The sequence below is a fragment of the Leptinotarsa decemlineata genome, unplaced genomic scaffold (assembly GCF_025532065.1).
Source record: "Leptinotarsa decemlineata unplaced genomic scaffold, Ldec_3_MD MMD2_tig00004433_RagTag_RagTag, whole genome shotgun sequence".
Taxonomy (NCBI): domain Eukaryota; kingdom Metazoa; phylum Arthropoda; class Insecta; order Coleoptera; family Chrysomelidae; genus Leptinotarsa; species Leptinotarsa decemlineata.
Genome location: NW_027412608.1, coordinates 932,448 through 958,606, shown reverse-complemented (window position 1 = coordinate 958,606; position 26,159 = coordinate 932,448). Strand labels below are relative to the sequence as shown.

The 26,159-nt window shown below is 36.3% G+C and overlaps 1 protein-coding gene across 6 annotated transcripts in view; it reads left to right on the top strand.

The window, feature by feature from the left end:
- LOC111514965 (uncharacterized) overlaps window positions 1-14,212 on the top strand; it is a 47,738-nt gene extending 33,526 nt beyond the window's left edge. For 2 of the 6 annotated variants that reach the window (XM_074179179.1, XM_074179178.1), the window contains 2 exons: window positions 11,621-11,833; window positions 13,973-14,212. In XM_074179179.1, coding sequence (XP_074035280.1) covers window positions 11,621-11,833; window positions 13,973-14,060 — 301 coding nt within the window. In that variant the 3' untranslated portion in view covers window positions 14,061-14,212. Of the gene's footprint in view, window positions 1-7,555; window positions 10,691-11,240; window positions 11,834-13,972 lie in introns of those variants that run through there. The other 4 variants (XR_012466483.1, XM_074179181.1, XM_074179180.1 and 1 more) reach the window with 4 other exon arrangements.
- The last annotated feature ends 11,947 nt before the right edge of the window (window positions 14,213-26,159 follow it).

Sequence of the window (26,159 nt, the reverse complement as noted above, 5' to 3'; positions counted from 1 at the left end):
AGGTTCTACCAATGTAAGATGCCGAACAATCAGAACAGTTAAGCTTGTAGACTCCGCTACAGTTCAATTTGTTGATTTTATCTTTAGAATTTACTAAAAAGTTACTTAAGTTGTTTTGAGATTTAAAGGAAATTTTTGTACCAGGTATGGTAATTTTCTATAAATTTGGAAATAGCAGTACACATATTTTGATCAAAATACGGTAAGGAAAAATATCTCACAGAAGGTGAATTAACCAAGGTGGTGGAGTTAAAGGCCAATCTTCTATCTAATCTGAGTTTAAATTTACTGATTAATTTGTGAATGATATATGGTTGATAACCATTGTTGACAGCAATCTGTTTTAAAGTATTTAATTCTAAATTAAAATTGGAGGGAGATAAGGGAGTGTTCAACAATCTGTTAACATAACAATTGAAGGAAGCCAATTTATGTTGCATGGGGTGAAATGAATTGAAAGGAATGACATGATCAGTCTGGGTTGGTTTTCTGTAAATGGAAAAATCTAATTTGTTGTAAGTTTTTGTTATAGTCAGATCTAAAAAGACAATAAATTAAACTTTTTAGATCTGACTATAACAAAAACTTACAACAAATTAGATTTTTCCATTTACAGAAAACCAAACCAGACTGATCATGTCATTCCTTTCAATTCATTTCACCCCATGCAACATAAATTGGCTTCCTTCAATTGTTATGTTAACAGATTGTTGAACACTCCCTTATCTCCCTCCAATTTTAATTTAGAATTAAATACTTTAAAACAGATTGCTGTCAACAATGGTTATCAACCATATATCATTCACAAATTAATCAGTAAATTTAAACTCAGATTAGATAGAAGATTGGCCTTTAACTCCACCACCTTGGTTAATTCACCTTCTGTGAGATATTTTTCCTTACCGTATTTTGATCAAAATATGTGTACTGCTATTTCCAAATTTATAGAAAATACCATACCTGGTACAAAAATTTCCTTTAAATCTCAAAACAACTTAAGTAACTTTTTAGTAAATTCTAAAGATAAAATCAACAAATTGAACTGTAGCGGAGTCTACAAGCTTAACTGTTCTGATTGTTCGGCATCTTACATTGGTAGAACCTGTAGACCTCTTTTCACTCGTATTAATGAACATATAAAAAAACCTGATAAATCTGCTTTTGGCCATCACATAAAATTTCACAACCACAACTTTAGTCCCAATAGAAATTCCAAAATATTACATAAAATAGATAATAAAAATTTCCTTAGACTTGACTTGTTTGAAGAGTTGGAGATTTCTAAAGAACTTTCCAACAATGATCATTGTCTGAATACTCAAGTAAACTTGAACAGAGATTTCCTTCCCCTTCATAAGAGGATTATGAATTATTAATTAATCACAGTTTATTAATATAATTTATTCAATATTTTTCCTCTACATATTCAATCAAACCCATAATGGACCACTCCTCAAGTTGGTACCATTATTTTAACATGACACTTGACACATTCTGTCTCAAGTTGTCCTTCTTCATAAAATACTTTGACTGAACCACATGGCCTGAATCCAAAAAATGTATTTTTTGGCTATAAGCCTATTTTGTTTTATATAATTTTAAATATTACAATGTACAATTCACTTATCATGATACTTCCTGTTGCCTGACAAGTAAGTAATCTCAAACAATTTTCCAAATTTTTTAACCTTAAAATTTTACAACTTCAATTTCACTAAATTCCCTTTTCAACTAGATCACTTACTTTCAGGTGAGCACTGATGATGACAAAAGTCGAAAGCGCTTTGCAAGAATTTTAATATATTATACACTTCAATACAAAACCTCTTCGATTCATTATTTCAAATAAGTGTATTCAGCTTTTCCAAATCCTTTTATAATATATATATAGTTTGTACAATAATATTCCACAAAAATATAAAGTTATTAAAGTTTCTTCATTTAAGTGCTGTTACAAAAAATATCTCATCGCTGCTCATAGATTTCATAGATTTTATACTTCTGAAAATTTTTCAGTAATAAATTTGACATGTTTTCTCTCTCTCTCTCTCTCTTCCCTCTCTCTCCTTCCTCTTTTTTTTTCTCTTCTCTTTTCATTGTTTTTTCTCTCGTTTAGTTTTCTTTTCTTCAAGGCTAGAACTAAGATCAACAGTACCCTTCCGGTACATGTTGTTTCTAGCCTTATATGTGGTTTTTTTAATCATTTTTATAGATTGTATATTTATTGTATTTATATGGAACTACAAATAAATATTATTATTATTAAATACCATTCTTACAGGAAAGATTTTTATCTATCGAGAAAAACAAGGAAAAAAATAATAAAAACGTCAACGGAAACATTACAGTCACAAGGATTTTCCTCTAAACAAGCAGAAGAATATGCTGATGATATAATTAAGACCTCGATAAAAATTGCCAGAGATTCAAATAAAAATGTCATTGTTGTGGGTCAAGATATTTATCTTTTGGTCCTTTTGAATCAATTAAATTCAAATAATCATGAGATTTATTTTCTCAACACCTGGTTTTGCCTGAAAAGGAAAGAAAAGTATCGTAAATTCATTATTAGACGCTGAAAATTTGTCAAATTAGGCCAATATTTTGTATAAAAAAGGTACAAAGAAGATATCGAAAAAAATGAATTATAATTGATCAAATCTATTTATGATAATATAATGATATATATGATATGATATCATATAATAATAATATAATACTGAATCAATTAAGATATCGAAAATATCATTTGGCAAAAATTAAATCATCTTTCATATTGGCACATCTTCCACCCATAGAAGGTGTAGCAGAACAACATTGTTACAGTACATATCATCAGCTTCAAACTTCGCTGGGCATTATTTTCTTTAGGGCATGATTTACAACAGTATCTCAATTCAAGATTACGATTCACAGGTATATTTATACATTATGATATTCTCTATGACAATCAAATGCACCAATATCTGATAACAAGGGCTCTCAAAAATCTTGGGATCTTCCCTTATTGCAGATGTTATCTACAGAACTCATGGTTGCAGCTAAGGACTTCCTTACAGATCAAGCTCGCCTCAAAGCTGTAACAAGTAAGGAATCTGGCGCCTGGCTCAAAGCACTTCCCGTTGCTTCGTTGGGAACATTATTAGACGACGAAAGTTTTAGAATTTTAATAGGTATTCGTTTAGGATATTTGATTTATGTTAATCACAAATATCGGTGCGGTTTCGTTCATGGCCTCAGTTGTAAATTCAGTGCAGGTCGCTTCTCCCAACATTATGCAGTAAATGATATAATTAAACGTACATTGTCAACAGCCAATATCCCTTCTGTGATTGAACCTCTTGGAATTAGCCGAGATGATGGAAAACATCCTGATGGAATGTCTCTCATTCCTTGGAGACATGGAAAACCTTTGGTTTTGTGTTGATACCTTGGCTTGCTCTCATCTAAAATTCAACTTCGCAAATATCTGGTGGAGCCGCTGAATATGCTGAAAAAATGAAACAGCGGAAGATCGATATATTTTCTATCCAGTTGCATTGAAACATTTGGTAGCTTTAATTCCTTTGCTTCCGATTTTTTCAGAGATATTGGTCGAAAACTAATTACAGTAACAGGCGATTCTAGAGCAAAATCATTTCTAATACAACGAATCAGCATTGCAATTCAAAGAGGAAATGCTGCATCAATCTTTGGCACTATTTCTCCTTCTCAAAGTCTTGATGAAATTTTCTTTAGTCCACACAAAACTGGTCTGATATAACAGATTTCTCTAGAGCTTCTTCTGTTAAAAATTATCCAAACGTTAATGAGAGTAAATCAGACATCAGTTCTAAAAAAATTGTGGAAGAAGACTTAACAGGCAAACTCAGCACTAACAGTTTCTACATCATGAAAAAGGACTACTGCAGTAGAGGAAAAATGTTCAAACCCAGAACATTTTTGCTGTGATTCAACAAACAACACCTATTGCCAACTACCCGCACACTGATCTTCCCGACGATGAACCACCTTCATCCGTCTATGTCTGAAACCGTCAACAATTTCGACGAAGTCGCTATTGACCAGGACGCCGAAAACAAGTTCAACGAGTTCCACCAGTTTGTAGATCCAGACTGTTATAGGATGGGCATGTTTCTATCTACATATATGATCGATGGTAGGGCAGTGAACTTGCAGCCAAGGGGTCTGCTTAATCAAAACAATTACTGTTATATCAACTCGATTTTGCAAGCCCTGATCGCATGTCCACCACTCTACAACTTACTACACAGGAGTAAAAACATCTCTTAGAACGAGAGAATGAAATATACCCTGGTTATATTTGCAATGTGCCGTTTTGTGGAACAGTTTGTTTAACTAACTTCCTACATTTTGACGAAAGACGGGAGAGTAGATAAAAATTCCAAGAATGACCAAAAAGTTTCAATCAACACTGGCATCCCATTCGGTCCGACGTGGATTTATAAATGTTGTATAACATACGGACTGACTGCATCGATGGTAGACAACAAGATGCGGAAGAGTTTCTAGGTTTTTTTTGAATGGACTCAATGATGAAATGTTTGAGCTAAATGAATTGGTTAAATATTATATTGAAGATAAAAAACCTTTCGTTGACTCTGCTTTGAACAATGATTCAAATAATGTATGAAACATAATGGAATCGAAAAATAAAGGACATCCAACCAGAAGGATCGACTTCACCAGTATACCGATAAGTGACATCTTCGGAGGGCAACTAAAGTCGAGCATTCATCGCAACGGGGACCACATTACTGAGAATATCCAGCCTTTCCTCACCCTGCCACTCAACATTGAGAAAGTGAAGACTGTCAGAGAAACGCTTAAGGTACTCGTCTCCCAGAACAGTTTAGAGGGACTGACTTCGTCGAAAACAAACGAGAAGGTCGAAGCGTGGGAGCAAATTACGCTCTGCAAACTTCCCGTTATTCTTTTGCATCTGAAGTTTTTCGAATACCGCCACGACCGTTGCATGAAGATTATCAAGGTTTTGGATTTTGAATTCGACTTGAAGATTGATTCTTATTTTGCATCTGAAGTTTTTCGAATACAGCCACGACCGTTGCATAAAGATTATCAAGGTTTTGGATTTTGAATTCGACCTGAAGATTGATTCTTATTTTGCATCTGAAGTTTTTCGAATACAGCCACGACCGTTGCATGAAATTATCAATGTTTTGGATTTTGAATTCGACTTGAAGATTGATTCTTATTTTGAATCTGAAGTTTTTCGAATACAGCCACGACCGTTACATGAAGATTATCAAGGTTTTGGATTTTGAATTCGACCTGAAGATTGATTCTTATTTGGCATCTGAAGTTTTTCGAATACAGCCACGACTGTTGCATGAATATTATCAAGGTTTTGGATTTTGAATTAGACTTGAAGATTGATTCGACTTTGGTATCGTCGGAAACACAGTCTACAACAGAGAAGCAATACAAGCTATTCGCCGTCATTTACCACGAAGGCAAAAATGCCAACATTGGACACTACGTGATGCCTTCCACGTCGGCTACAACTGCTGGATTAGGTACGACGATTCTTCGGTTAAGACCGTGCAAGAAGAAGACGTACTTGAAACCCCAGGGAACGCGAGTTCCTTATTTTCTGTTCTACAGGAAAAGCGATATGATCCTATCCAAATAAGGTGGCTGCTTTTACGTAGAGTTCAGCGTCTGGAATCTTACGGAATTTCTCTTTTTGGTTTTTATTGAATTTGATATTTTTTTTGGTTTTAATGATTTTTTTTATTCTTTCATTAGTGATAGGTATAGTTTAATTTTTACTGATATATGTATTTCATTTGTACATTAAACATTTCTTATTCTCAAGTTTAAAAAAAAATTAGAATTTAATAAACCAGCTTTTTTACTGAAAAAATATTGTAGCAGTCACATTTTTCAGATAAAATTCCCTTAAATCTTAATATTTTGAACAACTATTTTCGCATCTTAATGTTTTGTAGCAAAACACAGGCATTTCTCCTTTGAATTATTTTACGTTTACTCGTTACCTGTTTCTTTACAACTTGGCGACCAACTAGTGGCCAGGATTTTTTTTCTGTTTTATGATGGCGAGCCCAACATATAACTTGAGATTCAAAGGAGGAATGATTAATCAGGAGCAAAGTGCCGAATCGATGGTAAATAGAAATTCCCACCGAACAATTCATAGAAAAGAACAAGGTAACGATTTTCAAATTTCTTTATCAACTCAAGGAGATGTTCCACCTACATCATTGCCGGAGGTGTCACATTCTGATTTTCCACATCTTGGAGCGACTTCCTTGCCATTTTATGCGAAACCCACTTCGGTACCACATCCAGGAAGAAACATTACAATGAGTACAGTCACGGATTCCAATCCGGTATTAAATGAATGTTCAACTCTGTTCCAGAAGCAATTAACAGAAAATATCAGAGAAGTGAGAAAAACATTACTGGCTCTTCCCGAAATTAACAAAAATAGTAATTATGTTGAATACGTACCCGACTGTAACAATAGGAAGAAGGGATAGTAGTAATGTAACTGGGTACGATTTTCAATCGAGATTTTGCCTTCCTTTAGGTTTAGCATAAAAATAAACAAAATTTGGGTTGCCTAATAACCAAAATTCTCTGATAGTATGGAATAATAGTTGCCCTATACCAAATTGTAGTCAAATGAATAACAGACCCAGAGAGAATAATTTCGGGGTTCTGAAAGCCTGTAAATCATTGCCTACCTTTAATAACGAGGGTTTTACACCCCCTAGATTTCTTGAATTATATTGAAACATTCTCAGATGTCAGTAACGTAAGTTTCAACCAATTTACACTCTGCATCAGTAACTTGTTTGAGGGATCAGCAAAACTTTGGTTTGATGCATTCCCGAATACTTTTGATTATTATTATCAAAAATTTCGAAAAGCTTTCTTGGATCATGTTTAGGGAGCTACAAGGCAATTGCAACTGAAAATAAAGTTGGAGTCTGCGAGATATAGGGAAAGTGACGGTTCTTTTGTAAATTATTTCAATAAATATTTATCAATGGCCAGACATTTACAACCCCCGTATAGTAGTGAACAATTAATAGCAACCATTGCGCGTCATATTTCCTCCGCACATTTTGGCGGTGTTGGTAGGAACTGATTCGCTGTTATCGGCGGTTGACAGATTGCGACAGGCCGATTATTATTTTAATATAGAAAAAACCAAATGGGATGGTCATGGTACCTCCCAAAACGGTATATATAATACTAATACGTTTCCGGCGGTTAATAAAACATTTTCCTAACCAAATCATAAACATTTTCAAACAAAAAATATTTCATTGTTACAATTTTAAAACTAATCTAATATGAAGGATGAATTTGATGATTTTCAACAAGTTTGTTAATATCGGGCTCGAATTTACTCAAAAACAGCCATAAGTCGCCGCGTTCAATTTGAATTTTAAAACTAATCTAATGTGAAGGATGAATTTGATGATTTTTAACAAGTTTGTTAATATCAGGCTCGAATTTACTCAAAAACGGCCTTTTTTAGTTAGCAACGTTGCCACAGCAATACGTTCACCCAAATACGATGATGGGAATACTATCAAAAATTGTTGAACGATGGACCACAATCCAGGATACAATTGCGGGATTGGCTTTTGTAGCCAAAATTCTTGGTATCCATTTTTTATTTTTATTTCCTCGTTCGTTATCAGTTCTATGATTTCTTTTTCCAGCTGGGGTAATCTTGCTGTGTTGACATTTGAAAAAGTATCCAACACCCAGTCCAGTATTTCCAAATTTAAAATGTCCTGGAATCGTTCTGCGAAATCACTGTGGAGGTTCTAAATGTTAGTAGTAACAAGCAAGTCGTCGTTGTTGAAGGATACTGCTGACAAATTATGGAAATTGCGAAACACACGTCTACCGATATTATTCTTGTATAAGAGCGATTTGGCTACAAAAGCAGCAATGACATTTTTTGTTTTAATCAAATTCAAGTCGTCACCTTCAAGTTGGAGATTGACATCATTGAATAATTTATACAGGTCTGTCAAGTACGCAATATCATTCTTTGAAGTGATGAGGTTGTCGTGCAATTCTTTGTCTTTGTTTTCCAAGAACTCTATTACAGAGTCAAATAGATTGTAAAATCGAGTCAGACAATTACCTCTTGATAACCAACGCACTTATGTGTGAAATAGCAATCGGTTGAAATCTTCATCATTAGCAACACAAAGCTGATTGAATAATATGTCATTTAAAGAGTTGTTTCAGATTGACGTGTTAGGAATCACACGTTAAAAGGTAAGACCTCGTTAGTCCTTAGCTCGCACAAGTTTCTCAACTTCTGAGAGTTGTCGTTCGTGTGGGGGCGACAGCTGATTAACGGAAAAACAGATTTAAAAAAACAGATTTGATGATATATGGCAGTGATTGACTCTTTTGAAAAAGCAGATATTTTGATTTTCAATATTAAATCAAAATAAGGTAAAAAATAAATATTGAATGAATGGGTACGTGAACAAACGGAAATGTTGAACTTGGGACGATACCAATCCTCAAGAGATCCAAGAGCGTCTAATGCGTCCCGAAAAAGTCACTGTTTGGCGTGGATTTTGGCCAGGCTATCACTATCAACGGCGAGCACTATTGGTCGCTAATTACCAACTTATCTCGCTCTCTCTCTCTCTCTCTCTCTCTATGTTATTGGCTTTCGCTTCCATTCAGACGCATTGAGCCAAATTACCAACTTCTTTTGGCCTCAATTGGATGATCTGTATATATAATACAACTTCTCACATATAGTTAGTAAGCATACTCGAAGACTGGCTATAAATCAAATCATCTAAAAGAACAATTTGTTCAGGCCAGTCTCAACTTCCTACACTCTGGGTTAATGGACTGACACCTATCAGAAAACAACTACTCCCCTGGCTGATACCACGAAGGGCGTTGGATTATATCCGACAGGTGTCAGTGCAGGATTTTTCACGGAAATTATTCCTGCATATGCTGTTGGCGATACAACTGCCGCAATAGGGGAACAGGGGACAGGGGAGTAGTTGTTTTCTGATATGTGTCAGTCCATTAACCTACAGTGTAGGGAGTTGAGACTGGCCTGAACGAATTGTTCTTTTAGATGGTCGAAACACACCATAGGCGACTTGATAAATAATGAATTTTTTAAAATCGATTTGCATAATGGAAATGTACTTATATTTTAGTTGTAAACGTGAAGAGTTAACTTTATAAAGCTTAGATCACACCTTCTTTGGAGTATTGTTCACATATATGGAGCTCTGCCGCCAAGCCTACCCTGAAGCTGCTGGACTCCATCCAGGAAAGATCCATTCGCCTGATTGAAGACACGATCATCACTTGCAACCTTAATAGTCTGGAACATTGAAGAAAGGTTGGAAGATTTGTCTCTCTTTTATAGATACTTTCAGGGAGGTGTTCAAGTGACTCGTGGCACATTTGACTCCACCAAGAGCGGTACATATCAGAAATACGCGACGGACTGTGGCTGATCATTGTTTTGAGGTTCAACTGTGTATACTTCAAACTTCACTATTTGAGACGTCTTTCATTTGGACAACTACATTTGTGTGGAATGAACTTCCTGAGGAAGCGATTAAAATCCAACGTGAATCGCTACTTTCGCACAGGCACCGCCCTTAGAGCGTCTTAAGGATTTTCCTGTAGTGCTTGTGTTTTGTCCTTGAAAAAAGGGAATGTATTCAATAAAAAATCAAATATAACATCAGCTCTGGTCATAAAATACAGGGCGTTCCATTCAACTTAAACCTGCTGTTTAATGATTGTCATTGTTGTGCCTTAATTTTCACACATCTTGTATAAATTAGTGAATAGCGTTACTTTACTTAAAAATAATAAAACGCTCATTGACAATTGAAGCATTTAAACTGACACTACATTTTCACAAAATAGGAGATATTATGTGTGATGGAATCGGCCGATACTTGATGAAAATTCAGAACATATTCAAGAAGTACTACAGTATTGTGAAATTATCACTAAACAGTGTTGCAAAAACGCAATACGTCTTTCGCTATACAATAGCTTCTTCAGGCGTGTCCAATTGTACCCATTTCAATTGGGTAGGTAAAGCTCAGGTACTTCAAATCGTGAAAATATATATAAAGCATTGAATATGTTGATTATAGTTATCAAAGACACGCCTGAAAAAGCTATTTTATAGCAAAACACGTGTAAAACTGCTTAGTGAAAATTCCACAATAAAGTGTTTCTTGAATAGGAGATATTACAAAAAACCGGTTTAGGTAAATTAAATCTTAATGAAACTTGCTCTTATACTGATCGAAGGATCTGAAAATTGAATAACATACAGAATAATCCTTTTTAAAAATGGGAGTGTGCTTTATATATGATGATGGAGCAAGTACCTCGAAACCGGTCCATCGGTTGGTCACATCAACACCTGAAATAAATTTTTGCTTTTCATAGTGGAAAATAACTTGCGACGAATCTTCCAAAATGAAGACGCCGCACAGGTGCCTAATGGTTTTACTTCAACTCTCTGCGCGGCAATAGCTGGGTTAGGTTAGGTTGTTTTTTCCGTTGGCTATCTGCCACACGTACCTACAAAGTTGTAGGTCAACATGAGAGGAAAGGGGTAAGGTATATATATATATATATATATATATATATATATATATATATATATATATATACCTTACCCCTTTCCTCTCATTACTCTCGTTACAACTTAATGCCAATCTACTCGTGTCACCGATGTGTCACATATAGACGTGTAGGTACAATTTTATTGCATATCCTTAACAGTGTCTAAAAAAGGTATATAGTATAAGTTAAACACTTCAATGTAATGAATGAAAACACCTTTTTCTAATTTCTACTAGTTATTTTATTTTTACGGCCGGTTTCGGGTTTTATCCCATTATCAAGTATAAAAACTAACTAGATGAGACAAAAGTGTTTTTATTCATTTCATTGAAGTGATCATGAATTTCCACAAAATGAATAAGTCATCAATTACACAAATGCGTTAAACCATGAAATTGAAAAATGAAGTATCTCTTTCTCCTGAATAATGTTCACGAATGCATGCTAGTTCAAAATTATTGATCATTATTGAGAAACAGTTGTATTTTGAATTAATTCACATCAATTTTCAAAAATAATATTGTACTTTAGTTTTTAGAATTGATGTTGATTGTTTCTTTCAGCGAATTTTGTGATAGAATATTTTTCCGTTTTGTACTTCATAAATTTTCTAGTAACATCCAAAGTTTTCTTGTGAGTTTCCACAATAATACAAACATCAAACATAAAAATTGAGCAATCTTTATAAATTGACTTTTCAAGGTATACACCTATGTACGACTATAAAAATGATTCGAAAATTTGTATAGTTACGTATTTTTACATTTTCATGGAATTAAATGTTCATCGCCCTTCCTTCTTCACTTCTAGCGCACTGAAATTTAAGTAATTCCATCTTTTCAATCTTGAAAAGGATAGAATTTTCATTAATTTTATGTATTTCATCATTGCATTTAAAATCTAATTTGTTATGGATCTCATAACAATAGACCGTGAAACAAAGGTTACAGATAGAAGAAAAATATGTTATTCTTACACCTATCATCAAGAAAATTAATGAAGCTACAACAGAGAGAAAAAAATATGACCAGGAAATTAAGAAGTTATTAGAGGAACTGAAAGAGGCAAAGAAGAACCTGCACAATACACACATAAATTTCTCTATTTATGTGAAGGAGTTGATAGCCAAAAAAGAAAGAATTGAAAAAAAAAATGGGTGAGTAATGCCTTAACTTATTCAATATTTTTTAAGATTTTTTGTGTCCGATCTCAGTGTATATTTCAGATTAGTTAATTCTGAACCCTGGAATAGAGTAGTAGCTTCAATAATTACTCCATTGCTTTCGAAGTCCTCATTGCAGCTGTGGGAAATTCGATAAATGTTTTTTTCATATAAGGAGTTATCTGACATTTTCTATATTGCGCAATCCCTTACATTTATGTATTTTATGATTTAATCACGATTTTAATATTGAAAAATGTATCATATATTGATTTTCGTGCTGAGTGTGCCCCTAACTTTATAAAGAACTCAAGTTAATTGAATTCAGGTGCAATACATTCAATAAGAATTTTAATTCAGTATTTCAGGTTTCACTACAAAGCAACTAGCTGAAATTCAGACTCTCTTTTATCTTTGATATTCGAGGACTAAGATCTCTGTCGATCCCATAGGTGGCATCTTTGTAAGGGGAGAAATTGTCTGCCTTACTTAATCAGGTTTGGCCTCTAAGGACAGTCGAGTCCAGCAACGCATTCGTGGATCATCCTAGCACCACTGACGAGACCTATGTCGGGTCAAAACAACGCTGTCTGGTGTTGAGTAATGAATTCGTTCTGTTTGGGTTCTGGTTTCGAACTAATTGCCTTGCAGTGAAAGCTGCATTGAACCACGGAGGACGAATCTCGTCGAAGGTCGATGTCGAAGCAATTGGCCGCCTTGGGGAGCCTCGTTTATCGTTGATATAAAAGTTCTCTGTCGATCCAATAGATGTCGTCTTCGTAAGAGGAAATGTCGCCGACCTTACTTAGATTTTTTCAGTTTTAATAAGATTTCGAATTTTTTATCGACCTTTTTTGGGTAATTGTTACCTTCCACAATCTGAAAAAAATATAAAAATTATAATGGAGAACTTTATACAAGTGTAGAAGGGCAAACTTTTTAGTTTACCCCGATAAGTTACTGCGTGAAAATCAAAGTATTTTTCACAAAGAAAAATCTTCTATTTATCAGTAACTTGTCGTATTTAACAATTTTGTTTATCAAAATCTGCCTCCGTCTTCAGAAATGGATAAAAAGATGTCAAAGAAGTTTTTTTTACTTCTTTGACATCTGTCGAAGAAGTAAAGAAATAAGCTATCAAAAAAGGAATAACTGCGAATATATTCGAATTTTTTATCCATTTCTGAAGACGGAGGCAGATTTTGGCCTCCGAAATGTAAAAGATAAGTATTATTTCTTAATAATTTTTTTGATAGGCAAAATTGTTAAATACGACAAGTTACTGATAAATAAAAGATTTTTCTTTGTGAAAAATACTTTGATTTTTACGCAGTAACTTATCGGGGTAAACTAAAAAGTTTGCCCTTCTACACTTGTATAAAGTTCTCCATTATAATTTTTATATTTTTTCAGATTGTGGAAGGTAACAATTACCCAAAAAAGGTCGATAAAAAAACTGATTTTTTCCTCCACAAAAAATGACTTTCGTTGAATAAGATTTCGAACTTTTACAGTTACTTCTAATGAAAGAAAAGTATGTAAAACCTGTTGTTAATTAGAATATGTTTTATGAATAATAACAATAAACTGTCAAGTCATTGGTTGTTCGAAATGAAAATGTGTGACAGAAAAATTAAAAAATATATAAACGCTTTCTGCTTACAGCAGTACCACATTTTGTGAGAGTCAAGTTTAGCGGTAGAAATTATGTTCCGAGACAGTAGAACGTTAAATAAAGACACAAAATGGTGAATCTACCTCAAAAGTGATACATCTGGTAGCACTGGAAGATACTCTATGAACTTTTCTTACGAATATCGACACGTATCACCACTTTTGTAACCTTTAATAAAAATCAGTAGTTATCGATTAAAACAATGATGTTTCGGTATTCGTCTGGTTGCGACAGCGATTTTGATGTCTTTTAACCAAAGCACAGCTTACTGGTATATTGTGGTCAAGGCGAGAGATGTTGACAAACTACACTGATGGGGGCAGATTGGCCATAATAAAGGCAAATTTGCCAATGACTTAAAAATTATGCTTTTAGGAAAGTTAGCACTGATATTACAAGACAAAATTCAATATGTATTAATGAATGAGATTCAAGTTTGTCCAAATTAATTTTTTCAGATCAAAGGCAGTTGTGGTTAACAAGCATCCACCAACTTTTACATCTACTCCAAAAAAAAAGATATCATCCCGGATTTTATGGAACTAAATTCAAATACATCTTCCACTGAACCATCAAGAATTCAACAAAACCTTGATGAGACGTCTGATGATCAAATCAGTAATAGTGATTTAAATGATATTCTTAGAGTGAAGACAATTATTCCAAAGTACATATCACCATTGGGCAATATCAAAAGGTAAGTTTTTCTTTTTAAAGTAGTTATATTGTGTATAAATGTATATAGGTTGAGTCAATATTTTAATTTAATGCTATTTTTAATAGCACTCAAAGAGTCTGTTACAATTAGAAATCTATCAGCGGGATGATTTTTCAGAAATAATAATGCTTGCAGTATTGCGAATAGTTCAGCTGTATATATACATGTGGCTTGGGGAAGCTTGTATTTTAATGTTTCGTCCGACGATACAACAGCTGACCCAACTCCCTGATCTGTTTTTGAAGCATCGGTGTACAGAATTACATGGTTCTCATAAAGGGTTAGTTTTTGTTTGAATAAGTTCAGTAGAATTTGGGGGAGAGTGTCATTTTTTGTGAAACAGGATAAAAAGGAGTCACATATAGGGGGATTGATCATCCAAGGAGGAGGGGTAGTTATGGAGTTGGAAAATAATGGAGGAAGTGCATACCCTAATTGTTCTAAATATTTGTTTATCCTTTCGTAAAAAGGAGGGTCAGTCCTTGGATGTCCCGTGAGATTTTGTTTGAAACGACTTGAAAAAACATTATTATATGTACAATGTGTTGGTTTGGTTGCAATAGAAGTAGCATAAGAGAGATTCATATATTGTCTACGGTACCTTAATGGGATTTCATTTGCTACGCATGATAAGCTTTCGATTGGGCTTGTTCGATGAGCTCCTAATGCTATTTGAAGTGCTGTACTTTGAACAACGTCTAGTTTTCGGATTGTCGACTGGTTTGCAGAAGCATATGCTATTGATCCATAGTCGATTCTGGATCTAACAAGGGATCTGTAGAGTCGAATAAGTGTAGTTGTGTCGGCACCCCATGTTGTATTGGATAGCATCCTCAGTAAATTCAAACCTCCTTGGCACTTTCTGATGAGATGGTGTATGTGTGATTTCCAGTTTAATTTTTGATCGAAAATCATTCCAAGAAATTTAATTTCGTCAACATATTCCAGATTTTTGCCATAGAGTTGTAGTGTTGGTCGGTCTCTGATGTGTGTTTTCGAAAAGAGTATTAATTTTGTTTTTTCTGAAGAGAAAGTGAGTCCTGTTGATTTAGACCAGAGTTCTAGCTGTTGTAGGTGATGCTGGAGTATTTAGTATAGGAGCTAGCAACGTTTTTGAGAAAGAATTTCAGAACAGTTGGTTTTTTAATATGCTGTCTTTCTTTCTCTTTTAGTTAGAGTCCGGACTACCTGGCTAGCGGTAGTGGTTGCGTTTATTAATGCGCATCCTACCTGCACAGGTAAAAATCCTTAACTTTAAAAGAGTTTTTTAAAGCGTAATTTTCAATTTTTTGCCTTTAGATAGATCCACCAAACATCAATTTTTTATTGCCAGGCATTTTCATTGTTGTTAATTATGTGCCATACGCTATTTTTTATTTTTTTAAAATAAAAAATTCAATGTATTTTTGAATGTCTGTAATTTTTATAATATGTTCTTCAAACATAAAATAATCTAAAATTAATTTGAATTGGTATTATAGTGGCTTCTTGACCCTGGTGAGGACATTTCTGTTGTCTCCATAAGTCATTTATAAATTCGTGAAGATATGCTTTAGCAGATTTAGGTAGTTTTTGTAGAAAAATAGCTGGTATGTCGTCTGGCCCAGGAGAAGTAATTTTAAGGCTAATTAGTGCGTCTTCAAATTCATGTTGTAATATATTCGAGTTAATGGGTGATGTATGATGTTGGTCTTTAATAATGAGATTTTTTTTCTTCTTCCATATCTTTCTTCAGGTTGAAATCAGGGTCATAGGTCATTCTGCTTGAATGATTCTTGAAGTTATTAGCTAGTATCTCTGCTGCATCTCTATTGTCCTTTATTAAATTTCCCTCATGAGTAAGTGAATTAATGCCGATATGAGATTGTTTTCCATTTATTTTCTTAACTTTTTTCCATACTTCTGCCATTGGTGTTGATGATTTTATTTCTTATACATAGTGTTTCCAGGACTCTTTCTTACTTCTTTTTATTACACATCTTGCTCTTGCTCTCAGATTTTTGAAAATAATCTGTAATTCTTGTGTCTTATGTCGTTTAAATCTGTTGAAGGCATGTTTACTTTGTATTATGTCCTCGCAGCATTCATTATTCCACCATGGGACTGGATGATGTTTTTTGAGGTGTTTAGTTTTTCCTATAGTTTTCTCTGCAGCTTCTAGAATCACATTGTAGAGGTGGTTCAATTTCTGTTCTAAGTCGTTTTCTGTTTCGCTGTACTTTTCTATATTATTCTCGATGTGTGTTGTGAATGAGTTCCAGTCAACATTTTTCAAATTCCATCTATAAAATGGTATTGTCGTTGTTGTATCATTTCCATCAAGAGTGAGTTTGATAGGAAAATGATCGCTCCCATATAAAAAAGGTAGTACCTCCCAAGATGTTGTGGCCAGTAGAATTGGGTCGCATATACTTAGATCGATGGCTGTTGAACTACCGTCAAAGGCGTTGAATCTTGTATTATTCCCATTGTTGAGGATTGATAGGTCGAAGTATTGAAGTGTGTCGGATATCGTTCATCCTCTACGGTTTGTGTTTTTACTTCCCCAGATGATATTATGTCCATTGAAATCCCCAACTATCATTCTAGGTGTTGACGCTATTTGTTTTATTAGGTCGTTCAGTTCCGCTTGAGTTACCTCATGGCTTGGAGGAATATAGACGTTGCATATATTTAGGGTGGAGTGGTCTCGGATTGTGATAGCTACCGCTTCCAAAGTTGTGTTGAGGGTCAATGGTTCCGCATCAATTTCTAGTTTTGTGTAAATAACTACTCCTCCACTGGCTTTCTCTTGGGAGTTTCTGTCACGAAAAAAACTGTTGAAATTTTTTGGTCTGTGTTCTTTATCGTTCTTGAAATTAGTTTCCTGTAAACATATTATATCTGGGTTATGTTCCGAAGAGAGGACTTGTAACATATCCAAATGGCAGAAGTAACCGTTGATATTCCACTGAATAATTGTTTTTGGAGCCATTTGAAATATTAATGCATGATCCACTAATAGGTGGTATCTTGTGATGAGTCGCTCTCTCCCTCTGTTAAGGTACTGTCGATGTATCTCAGAATTCGTTTGCGGAGCTTGGTACATCGTGTTTTTATACTTCTCTCTGTGAAGTAAGGGTAGATTTTCTCTAGCATATTGCACAGAGGAAGTAGTTCTTTGGTGTATCCTAATGCTATTTGTTCTGGTTCGTGTGAACCGAAAGTGTTTTCAAATAGGTCAGCAATTTGATGATACTTCAGAATGAACGGCGGAGAATGTGATTCGATGAACTCCTTAGCAGGTGCCATCATGTTTAGTATTGACATTTGTGGCTTTTCATTGGAAGTTACATGCTTATATTTTTTTACTTTTTGGTTTGGTGAATATATCATCTAATGTTTTATCTTGGCTGGGTTTACTTTCAATTGGAGGTGTAAGGATATCTGCTAAGGTTCTTTTAGGTGCAGGTTGTGTGTCTATCTGTGATTCAGTTGTTGAGGAGGTAGCTTTTGATTCCATGATGTTTTGGGTGATTTCGAGAGGTATGGGCGAAAACAATGGGTTTTCCCCCAGAGGTTGTGGTAGTGCTATCGGTGTATTCTCAATGCTGTTCGGATGATCTTCTTGTGCTGGGGTTTTCGTAGATATAGTTTGGTCTGGTGGTGACTGAGTAATTGCTCTTGTACATTGAGATGCTAAGTGGCCAGATTGCTTGCAGTTAAAGCATGTCATATTGTCTTGTGACACGAATATGCGGTATGATATGTTTTCATAGGATATGGGAAGTGATTCTGGAAGTGTGACATTGGTAGTACTAATGTATACCTGACGACGAAAACTCACGATGTGGCTGTATTCGGGATCAGATACACCAATCCTCAAGAATGAAGTTGGTGATACTAGGTTTAGTCCTAATTTCTTCAGTTCAGTTTCTATAATGTGATGTGGAATCGAAGGGCAAATGTTTGATAGAACCTAACGTGTTGCTGGGGTTATTAGACGTCGAGCTTGGATAAGTTGGTTGTTTATTGTGATGGAACCATGTTGAGTCATAAAGTTTTCGATAATATCTTTGTTGGATAGGTATATACATATTCTGTTATTAGATATTCTCGAAGAAAAGATAATATTTCTTGGATGTACAATCGCTCCTAGCCCAAAGATGTATTCTTGCAATTTGATTCCTTCAATAGAAGTGAAGATAATTGCTTGTTCTCTGGATGGAAATTGATTTTTTGTAAGTGCTGCAGAATATGTTTCATTTTGTGAAGTAGGTATGTCAGTGGTTTTGTTGGTGAATTGAATTTCTGGAAGGTTCCTGTAGTCAGAAATCTCCATTTGTTGATTCATCACGACGTTGTTATTCATTTCATTTAATCTTCCTCTTTGTTGATAGAGCCATCGCCATGTAAGCGAGAGTAAGGTTTTCCCGATATTCCATCTTTCTTCTGATTAGTCCGAATGCCACGATTTATTTGATATTATATAATGAATTCATCATGAATTTCATACAAGTTCAGTTGTTCAAAAAGTTTTTATTTCAAATCGATTACTTCATATGTCATGTATTATCGTCCGAAAAAAATTAGTCAACATAATTTTTATACATTTTATTCCACCAAACTGAACCAAAGAATATACAAGACGCATTCGGTATGATGTATTGACAATTTTTTATTCGACAAGACAAATGAAATTCTTCCAAAAATTTGTAAAATCAGTTTTTTTTTTAAAGTGGCACATTTCTTTTTGGTGTTAACTAACGATACATTAGTAAAATATATTATACAGTTCTGTGTACGATTTTCACTAAAAGGGTTCACTGGCGTTTTGTGAACCCTTTTAAATTTTTCAAATATTGATTTTCATCAAGTAAAATCCACTTGAATGGACGAATATAAACATTGTTTTTGATAATTTGGAGTCAAGAAAGTTGATATAAAGTATAGTCGGAAAATGGTACAGAACTCAAAATTTCATTTTTTGATTTCCCCAGTTAATTTCAATATTATGGTATTCTAAAATCTACTAATGTGATCCAAACAATGTCCAGAGACTTATTTTTCCGTCAGAGTACGAAAAAGTTTTCATTAAAGAATATTATCGATGTGAATAAATATCTAGTGCTATCTATTTTGGTCACTACATGAAAGGCAAAACCTCATTAATCCTCGTCTCTTGCTAGTTTCAACTTCTAAGGGTTGTCGTTCTTAAGAGGACGACAACTGGTTAATGGAAAAACCCATTTTTGAAGACAAAATTTATACAACAGATGGAATAGACAATAAAAATTATCGAAAAAATATCGTAACATTGTCAGTTCACTTTGTCTTTCCACATTTTTTTATTAGTAAATCTTTCTTTACGATAATGTGTGAGTGTTGCTGATCACATGCCAATAATTTCTGGACCATACAAATGCATGTCTTCAATTGGAGGTCTGTTCGCCGCATCACAAATAAAGTTCAAAATCTTACTTGATGGATATTAGACATGTTGTTGATGGCGCGCGTAACCCAAAAACCACAAAACACTAGAAATATGTGAACAGGTACCGATAGTTCTCGCACCAGGCAAGTACAATAATATCTCATAATTGGTGGATCATATTGTAACGCATTTGAAGCCGGCCCTGACCGATATCTCAGCCAACGCATAAACAATGACTCATCGCGAAAGGAATGCACTCGACAAGCCACCGCGAATAATCTAGGCCAGTGCCGAAACCCCTAGAGAGATCCCGAAGCGTTCGTTGACGATATTAAAAGGCCGCTATCCGTCCCGAGCGGCATTCAGTCAGTCAGTCGGAGTCTGTATCTAGAAAGTGAATCGAGCGGTTAACAAACAGTGAAGATAAATTAAGCGTTAGTTGCTAAGTGATGTATATAAAAATTAGTTGTGATAGTGAAGTATTGTTAAAAATAAATTTGTTTGGGACAGGTAATTCTTCAATTCCTTACAATTGGTGATCAGAAGTGGATTTTTAAAATAAATTTGTGAACGCTTGGTGGACACTCTTTGTATTACGGTGAAATTGACTATAAGACTTATTTGTTCGCGTAGAGACTGGTGATTCATTGTGTTTCGCGAAGTGGACAGAACCGGACTACGGAAACATAAACTGATAGACCTTTCTAACGAAAAATAGACTTGTGAACATAAATAAGTGTTTCAGACTCGATTGAAATAAGTGGACGTATTCAGTTTTGTGGAAAATAGACAGTAAGAGGCAAAATGTGTTCAAGGAAAGTGCGCCTAGTGGACTTGAAAGTTGCCGAATTGAAGCAAGAATTGGAGGAGAGGGAGCTAGACTGTTCTGGAAAGAAATCAGTACTCCAGAAGAGTCTGTGTGATAACTTGATTGAATCGGGGGAAGATACCGAAACATATTTATTCGAGGTTTCTGGAGGTGATTTGAGTTTAATAATGAGCAAACTCGATGGGCTTCAACAAAATTCGGTAAGCCTTGAAGAGAAACTTCTGGAAAATTCAAAGAGTTTGGAAGACAAACTTATAGAAAATGCAGGTTTAAAGAAGGAACTTTGTAGTGTGGCGAGCCTACTCGAAGAGAAAATAGGAACCATCGAGACAGAGATAGACAAAATCAGCAAGGAAATGAACACGGAAGTGGAAGAAATCAAAGGGGACATCAAAGATGAAATCGGAGCAGAAATGAAGAAAATGGGAAAAAAAGTTAGGCAATGAAATCAAATGCGGATTTGAGGCAGAAATCAGCAAGATGAAGGAAACAATTAACAAGTTGCAAAACCAAATCGTTAATTCTGCCCACACCGCAGAATCTGTTACCGAAAACTCGATTCCGGAACTGAAAGATGTCAAAGGCAGTTCTGAACCAGGAAAGCTCTCCATGAAGCCACCCCAGTTTGACGAAAAAACTCCCTGGGAAAATTACCGCCGACAATTCGAAGCTGCAGCCAGAGCAAATGGATGGAATGCAGGAGAAAAGGCGGTAGCATTAACACTGGCGTTGCGTGGAGAAGCAACGAATATTTTGCAAACCCTCACGGCCCAAGAACAGGAAGACTATGACCAACTCATAAAGCATCTTGAGCTACGGTATGGACAGGCACACCTAGAACACGTTTACCATTCACAGCTGAAGAACTGCTGTCAGAAATTAGGAGAATCTCTACAGGAGTTTGAAGCCGACATTGCTCGATTGGTCCGCCTGGCATATCCTGCTACACCCGAAAATGTAATGGAGCGGTTAGCAGTTCAGGGATTCTTGAATGGACTTCGCGACCAAGGAACGAGGCAGGCCTTGACGCTAGCTCATCCCAAACATCTCGTGGATGCACTGGCAAGCGCTCTGGAGTTTGAGGCTGCAAAACAATCCTGCAAGAGCCAGAGCAATGTTCAAACTATGGAGGAAGATGGACAGGGTTCTGCTGATATTGAAGCCACTATTAGAAAGGTGATAAAAGGTGTTTTGTATGAAAGAAAAAAATAAGATGCTGGAACCATGGGAACATTGGGCATATGCGTAGCAAATGTCCAAGTATTCAAAGAACCAACACCAAATCAAGAAAACTAGAGAGGTTCCATGAGAAGGGGAAATCGTCAGCCTGTATCCAGCAAGCCCCCGTAAAAAACCGAAAGCGTGGGTAACGCTTTCGGTCGTATCCGAGGGTAGTCCTTTCGAGAGAATCGCCATCGACATCGTCGGCCCGTTCCCAGAGACCGACCATGGGAACAAATACATCCCAGTAGCCATGGACTACTTCAGCAAGTGGGCAGAAGCCTATGCCCTGCCCAACCAGGAAGCCTTTACCGTCGCTGATGTCCTGGTAAAGGAATGGATATGTCGATTCGGTGTCCCATTGGAGCTGCATGCGGACCAGGGCAGAAATTTTGAGTCCAACCTGTTCCAAGAAATATGTAAACAGTTGGACATTCGAAAGACCAGAACCACAGCCTTACATCCACAGTCCGATGAAATGGTGGAACTAATGAATAAGACCATAAACCGCCACTTGTCCAAGGTATTCTCTGACCATCAAAGAGACCTGGGACGCTGCCAGAACAAGACACTGCGGGAGAAGACTATGTCAGCAAGCTTCGGCAGAGAATAGACGACATCCATGAACGAGTCCGTCTTAACATCCGGAGTGACAGCGATAGGATGAAGAAGGCCTATGACATCAAGAAGAATTATGGAGGATTCGAAACTGGTGACCTAGTTTGGCTGTACAATCCTAAGGGACGCCGTGGTTTATCACCGAAGTTGCGGAACTCGTGGGAGGGTCCGTACAAAATCATGAAAAAGATTAATGACCTCGTCTACCGAATCCATAAGTCAACCTCGAGGAAAGCCTAGGGTCGTCCATTTTGATAGATTGGCTCCTTATGCTGGCAATCACGACCAAGTTCGCGCCCTCAGACCACCAGAGGATGAAATGACGTTCCAGAAATTCGTGTCCTTATACTCGAACGGACAGAAGGTCGTACATGGGGTAACTCGAGAAGAGCCACGAGACCTTTTCAAGGTTCCAGTTGATTACGCACTAGCTCACTGCGTGGCAGAGGATCTCCAAATGTCCAAGGGTATCGCTGTGGTATTCAACATTACGAGAACAGAATGCTGAAGTCGGAGGAGTGCTACAGTCGAAGAAGGGTCAGAGACACGTTTTCTACTTGGTGACCAGAAAGCATTCTCGAGACAAACCGTTATATGAAGATGTCTGGAGGAGTCTTACCAGACTGAGGGACACGATGCTCGACCAGAATCTCGTGGACTTGGTAATCCCGAAATTAGCCTCTGGGCTCGACAGGCTGGATTGGAGAATTGTGAGAAGCATGTTGAAAACGATCTTTAGATCCAGCGGCATCAAGATTTTGGTGTGCGGTAACCATCTTCCACGACCCAGCATGAAGACTGTGGAGTGTTACTTCCATCGAACCTCACAGTGCAGATATGGGGAGTCCTGCAGGTATCGACACACGGCAAGGATGACATTTCGGGGCGAAATGTCTTTAAGAAGGGGGCAATGTAACGAATTTGAAGCCGGCCCTGACCGATATCTCAGTCAACGAATGAACAATGAATCATCGCGAAAGGAATGCACTCGACAAGCCACCGCGAATAATCTAGGCCAGTGCCGAAACCCCTAGAGAGATCCGAAGCGTTCGTTGACGATATTAAAAGGCCGCTATCCGTCCCGAGCGACAGTCAGTCAGTCAGTCGGAGTCTGTATCTAGAAAGTGAATCGAGCGGTTAACAAACAGTGAAGATAAATTAAGCGTTAGTTGCTAAGTGGTGTATATAAAAATTAGTTGTGATAGTGAAGTATTGTTGAAAATAAATTTGTTTGAGACAGTTAATTCTTCAATTCGTTAGAATATTTTCATTCATTTTCATATAATCATTGAAAGCTATCCAGAGCATATATTTGCTGGAGTTCCTGAGTTTTCTTCCCTCTGGAATTTGTCTTGAATATATGCTGGGGCTAAATCTACTTGATAAGTACTTACAGTCAGATCTCTGAGATAATCCATGGATAAACGCGGTAAATTTGGCACGTCATTATGGTTCAGCTATCTCCAGTTTCCATTCCTCCTATGTAATTATTCTATTTCTACTCTTGCTTCAACAATATTGACTTCATCCACTTTTTCCAGTAAAGTTGTAGCTAATTCTGCTGATAGATTTGGTATAGATACAACTTCATGGTATCCACCAGCTTTTTTCAAAAAATCATCAGATGATCGGCGTGATGTAAAGCAATTGTTCCTTTGAAAAATTTGAACATTGATTTCAAGTGTCCATTTCGTTCGTGCTTCTACTATCCATCGGGACTTCGTTATGATTCTTGAATTATTAGCTTCTGCAGTTGAAAACTTTTTCTGATTGCGTCTCAAAACTGGTGGAATATAACTACTGATACCCATTTCCTCCAACATACCTACCGAATCGCCGTACCCTCCATCCATTATTGAAATATAGTCTGCAGCAAGAGATATTAGATATCTGATGGAGCTATACCTGACAACGGGCGATAATGTTTCTTCGTAATCCACTTCCCTCCTTTGGGCGAATCCCTTGACAACAAATCTTGCTTTATGACCTGGTATTTTACCATCGACATCCCTTTTTGTTCTGAAGAACCACTTGCATACAGAAATTGTTTAGAAGCAGGGAGATCGACTAATTCCCAGGTTCTGTTATCCATTTGTGCCTTCAATTCACGCTTCATAGCATCAACCCATAGCTGATTATCCTGACGAAGTACCGCACATCATCGGAGCTCGGATCTGACAGCTCGAAACCGGTTGAGAATGCTGAATAAGTTACAAAGTCCTACAGTATAGCTGGTGGTCGCATATTTCTCTCATGTCTGGTCGATAATGGTTGTCGTGTTGAAGTCAAAACTGTCGTTGGTGGAGTAAAGTCTGGGTCATCATCTAGGTAGGTAGTTTCTGTAGATGTCGAGGAATCTTCAATGTTTGATACAGTGTTGTGACGAATACAGACCGACGGCATGTCTCTCTGCGAAGAATGATCGTCAGTCGATGGCTGAGATTCTATTGTGTCCTCTAAGTCAGAATTATAATTTTCCTCAACAATTGCCTCTTCCAAATTAGATTCATTTAGAAGTACATAAAAAGTTTTTATCGGTACCTTCAAAAATGTTTTTTAGTAATGAACTGCCCCACTGGTTTTCGGAGAAAGTTACATCTCTTGACACGAAGGTAATTAATTTTCTTCTGAGGGTCATACAACCTGTACCCTTTTGTGTCTTGACAATATCCTACAAATTTGCAAGATCTGGGGCTAAGTTTAGCTTGCTTTGGTGTAGGAATATGAGCGTATGCCTTACAGCCAAAAATTCGAAGATGTTGAAGAGCAGGTTTCTTAGCTGTCCACACTTGTTTTGGAGTTGTTACAACAGACTTGCAAGGTGATCTGTTCAAAAGATAAGCAGCGCAGTGTACAGCTTCCGCCCAAAAGACGGGAGGGAGTCCTGACTCTATCAGTAGACATCTTGCTCGATCTAACAAAGTGCGGTTATGGCGTTCAGCTTTTCCATTTGTCTGTGGCGAGTAACAACAGGAAGTCTGATGCACAATACCAGACGACTTCAAAAACTCACTTAATTTCTTATTGCAGTACTCTCCTCCATTGTCAGTACGTAAATTTTTGATTTTACTGTCAGACTGATTTTCAACAAGCGATTTGAAAATTTTGAAATAATCCGTGACTTGATCCTTTGATTTAAAAAAATAAACGAATGTCTTGTGGCTGAAGTCATCTAAAAATGTCAATAAATATCTGGAACCTGCCAAACTGTTTACCTCCATCGGTCCTACGAGGTCTGAGTGCACTAATTGTAGACAATGTTCAGTAGTGGAGTCACTCTTAGGAAAAGGTAAACGGTGGTTTTTTCCCAGCATGCAAATATCACAGGCAACATTAGTTTTTTCAGAGATGTTGAGAGCATTAGAAATGGCTGTTGTAGTTCAAATGCGCCATGCGCTGATGCTATAGTTTCATCTGACATTTAGGTGACAATACATATGAAGAATTAGCAGGAGCATCTAATTTGAATAAATTGTTTTCCAAACTGGCAGAGGCAATTAATTGTCTCTGTCTATTGAATATTTTTGCTCCGTTACTATTGAACACCACGTAATGTCCTTTACTGACTATTTGGCTAACTGATAGCAAGTTGACTTTTAGTTCTGGAACATAATATATGTTTTTGACATTTATATTTGAGGAATTTTTGTCTGAAGTCACTGGTAATGACATATCGCCGAAGGCAGTTATAGATATTTTTTCAGTCTTTCTCGAATTTGTCAACATCTCGGGGCTTCTGCAGAGATGACAAGATGCACCACTGTCGAGTAAAAATTCTGAATTATCAGAGGATCGTGCAGAAAATGCCGCAAACAGCGACGTATCTGCATCCATGTTCGGATTGTT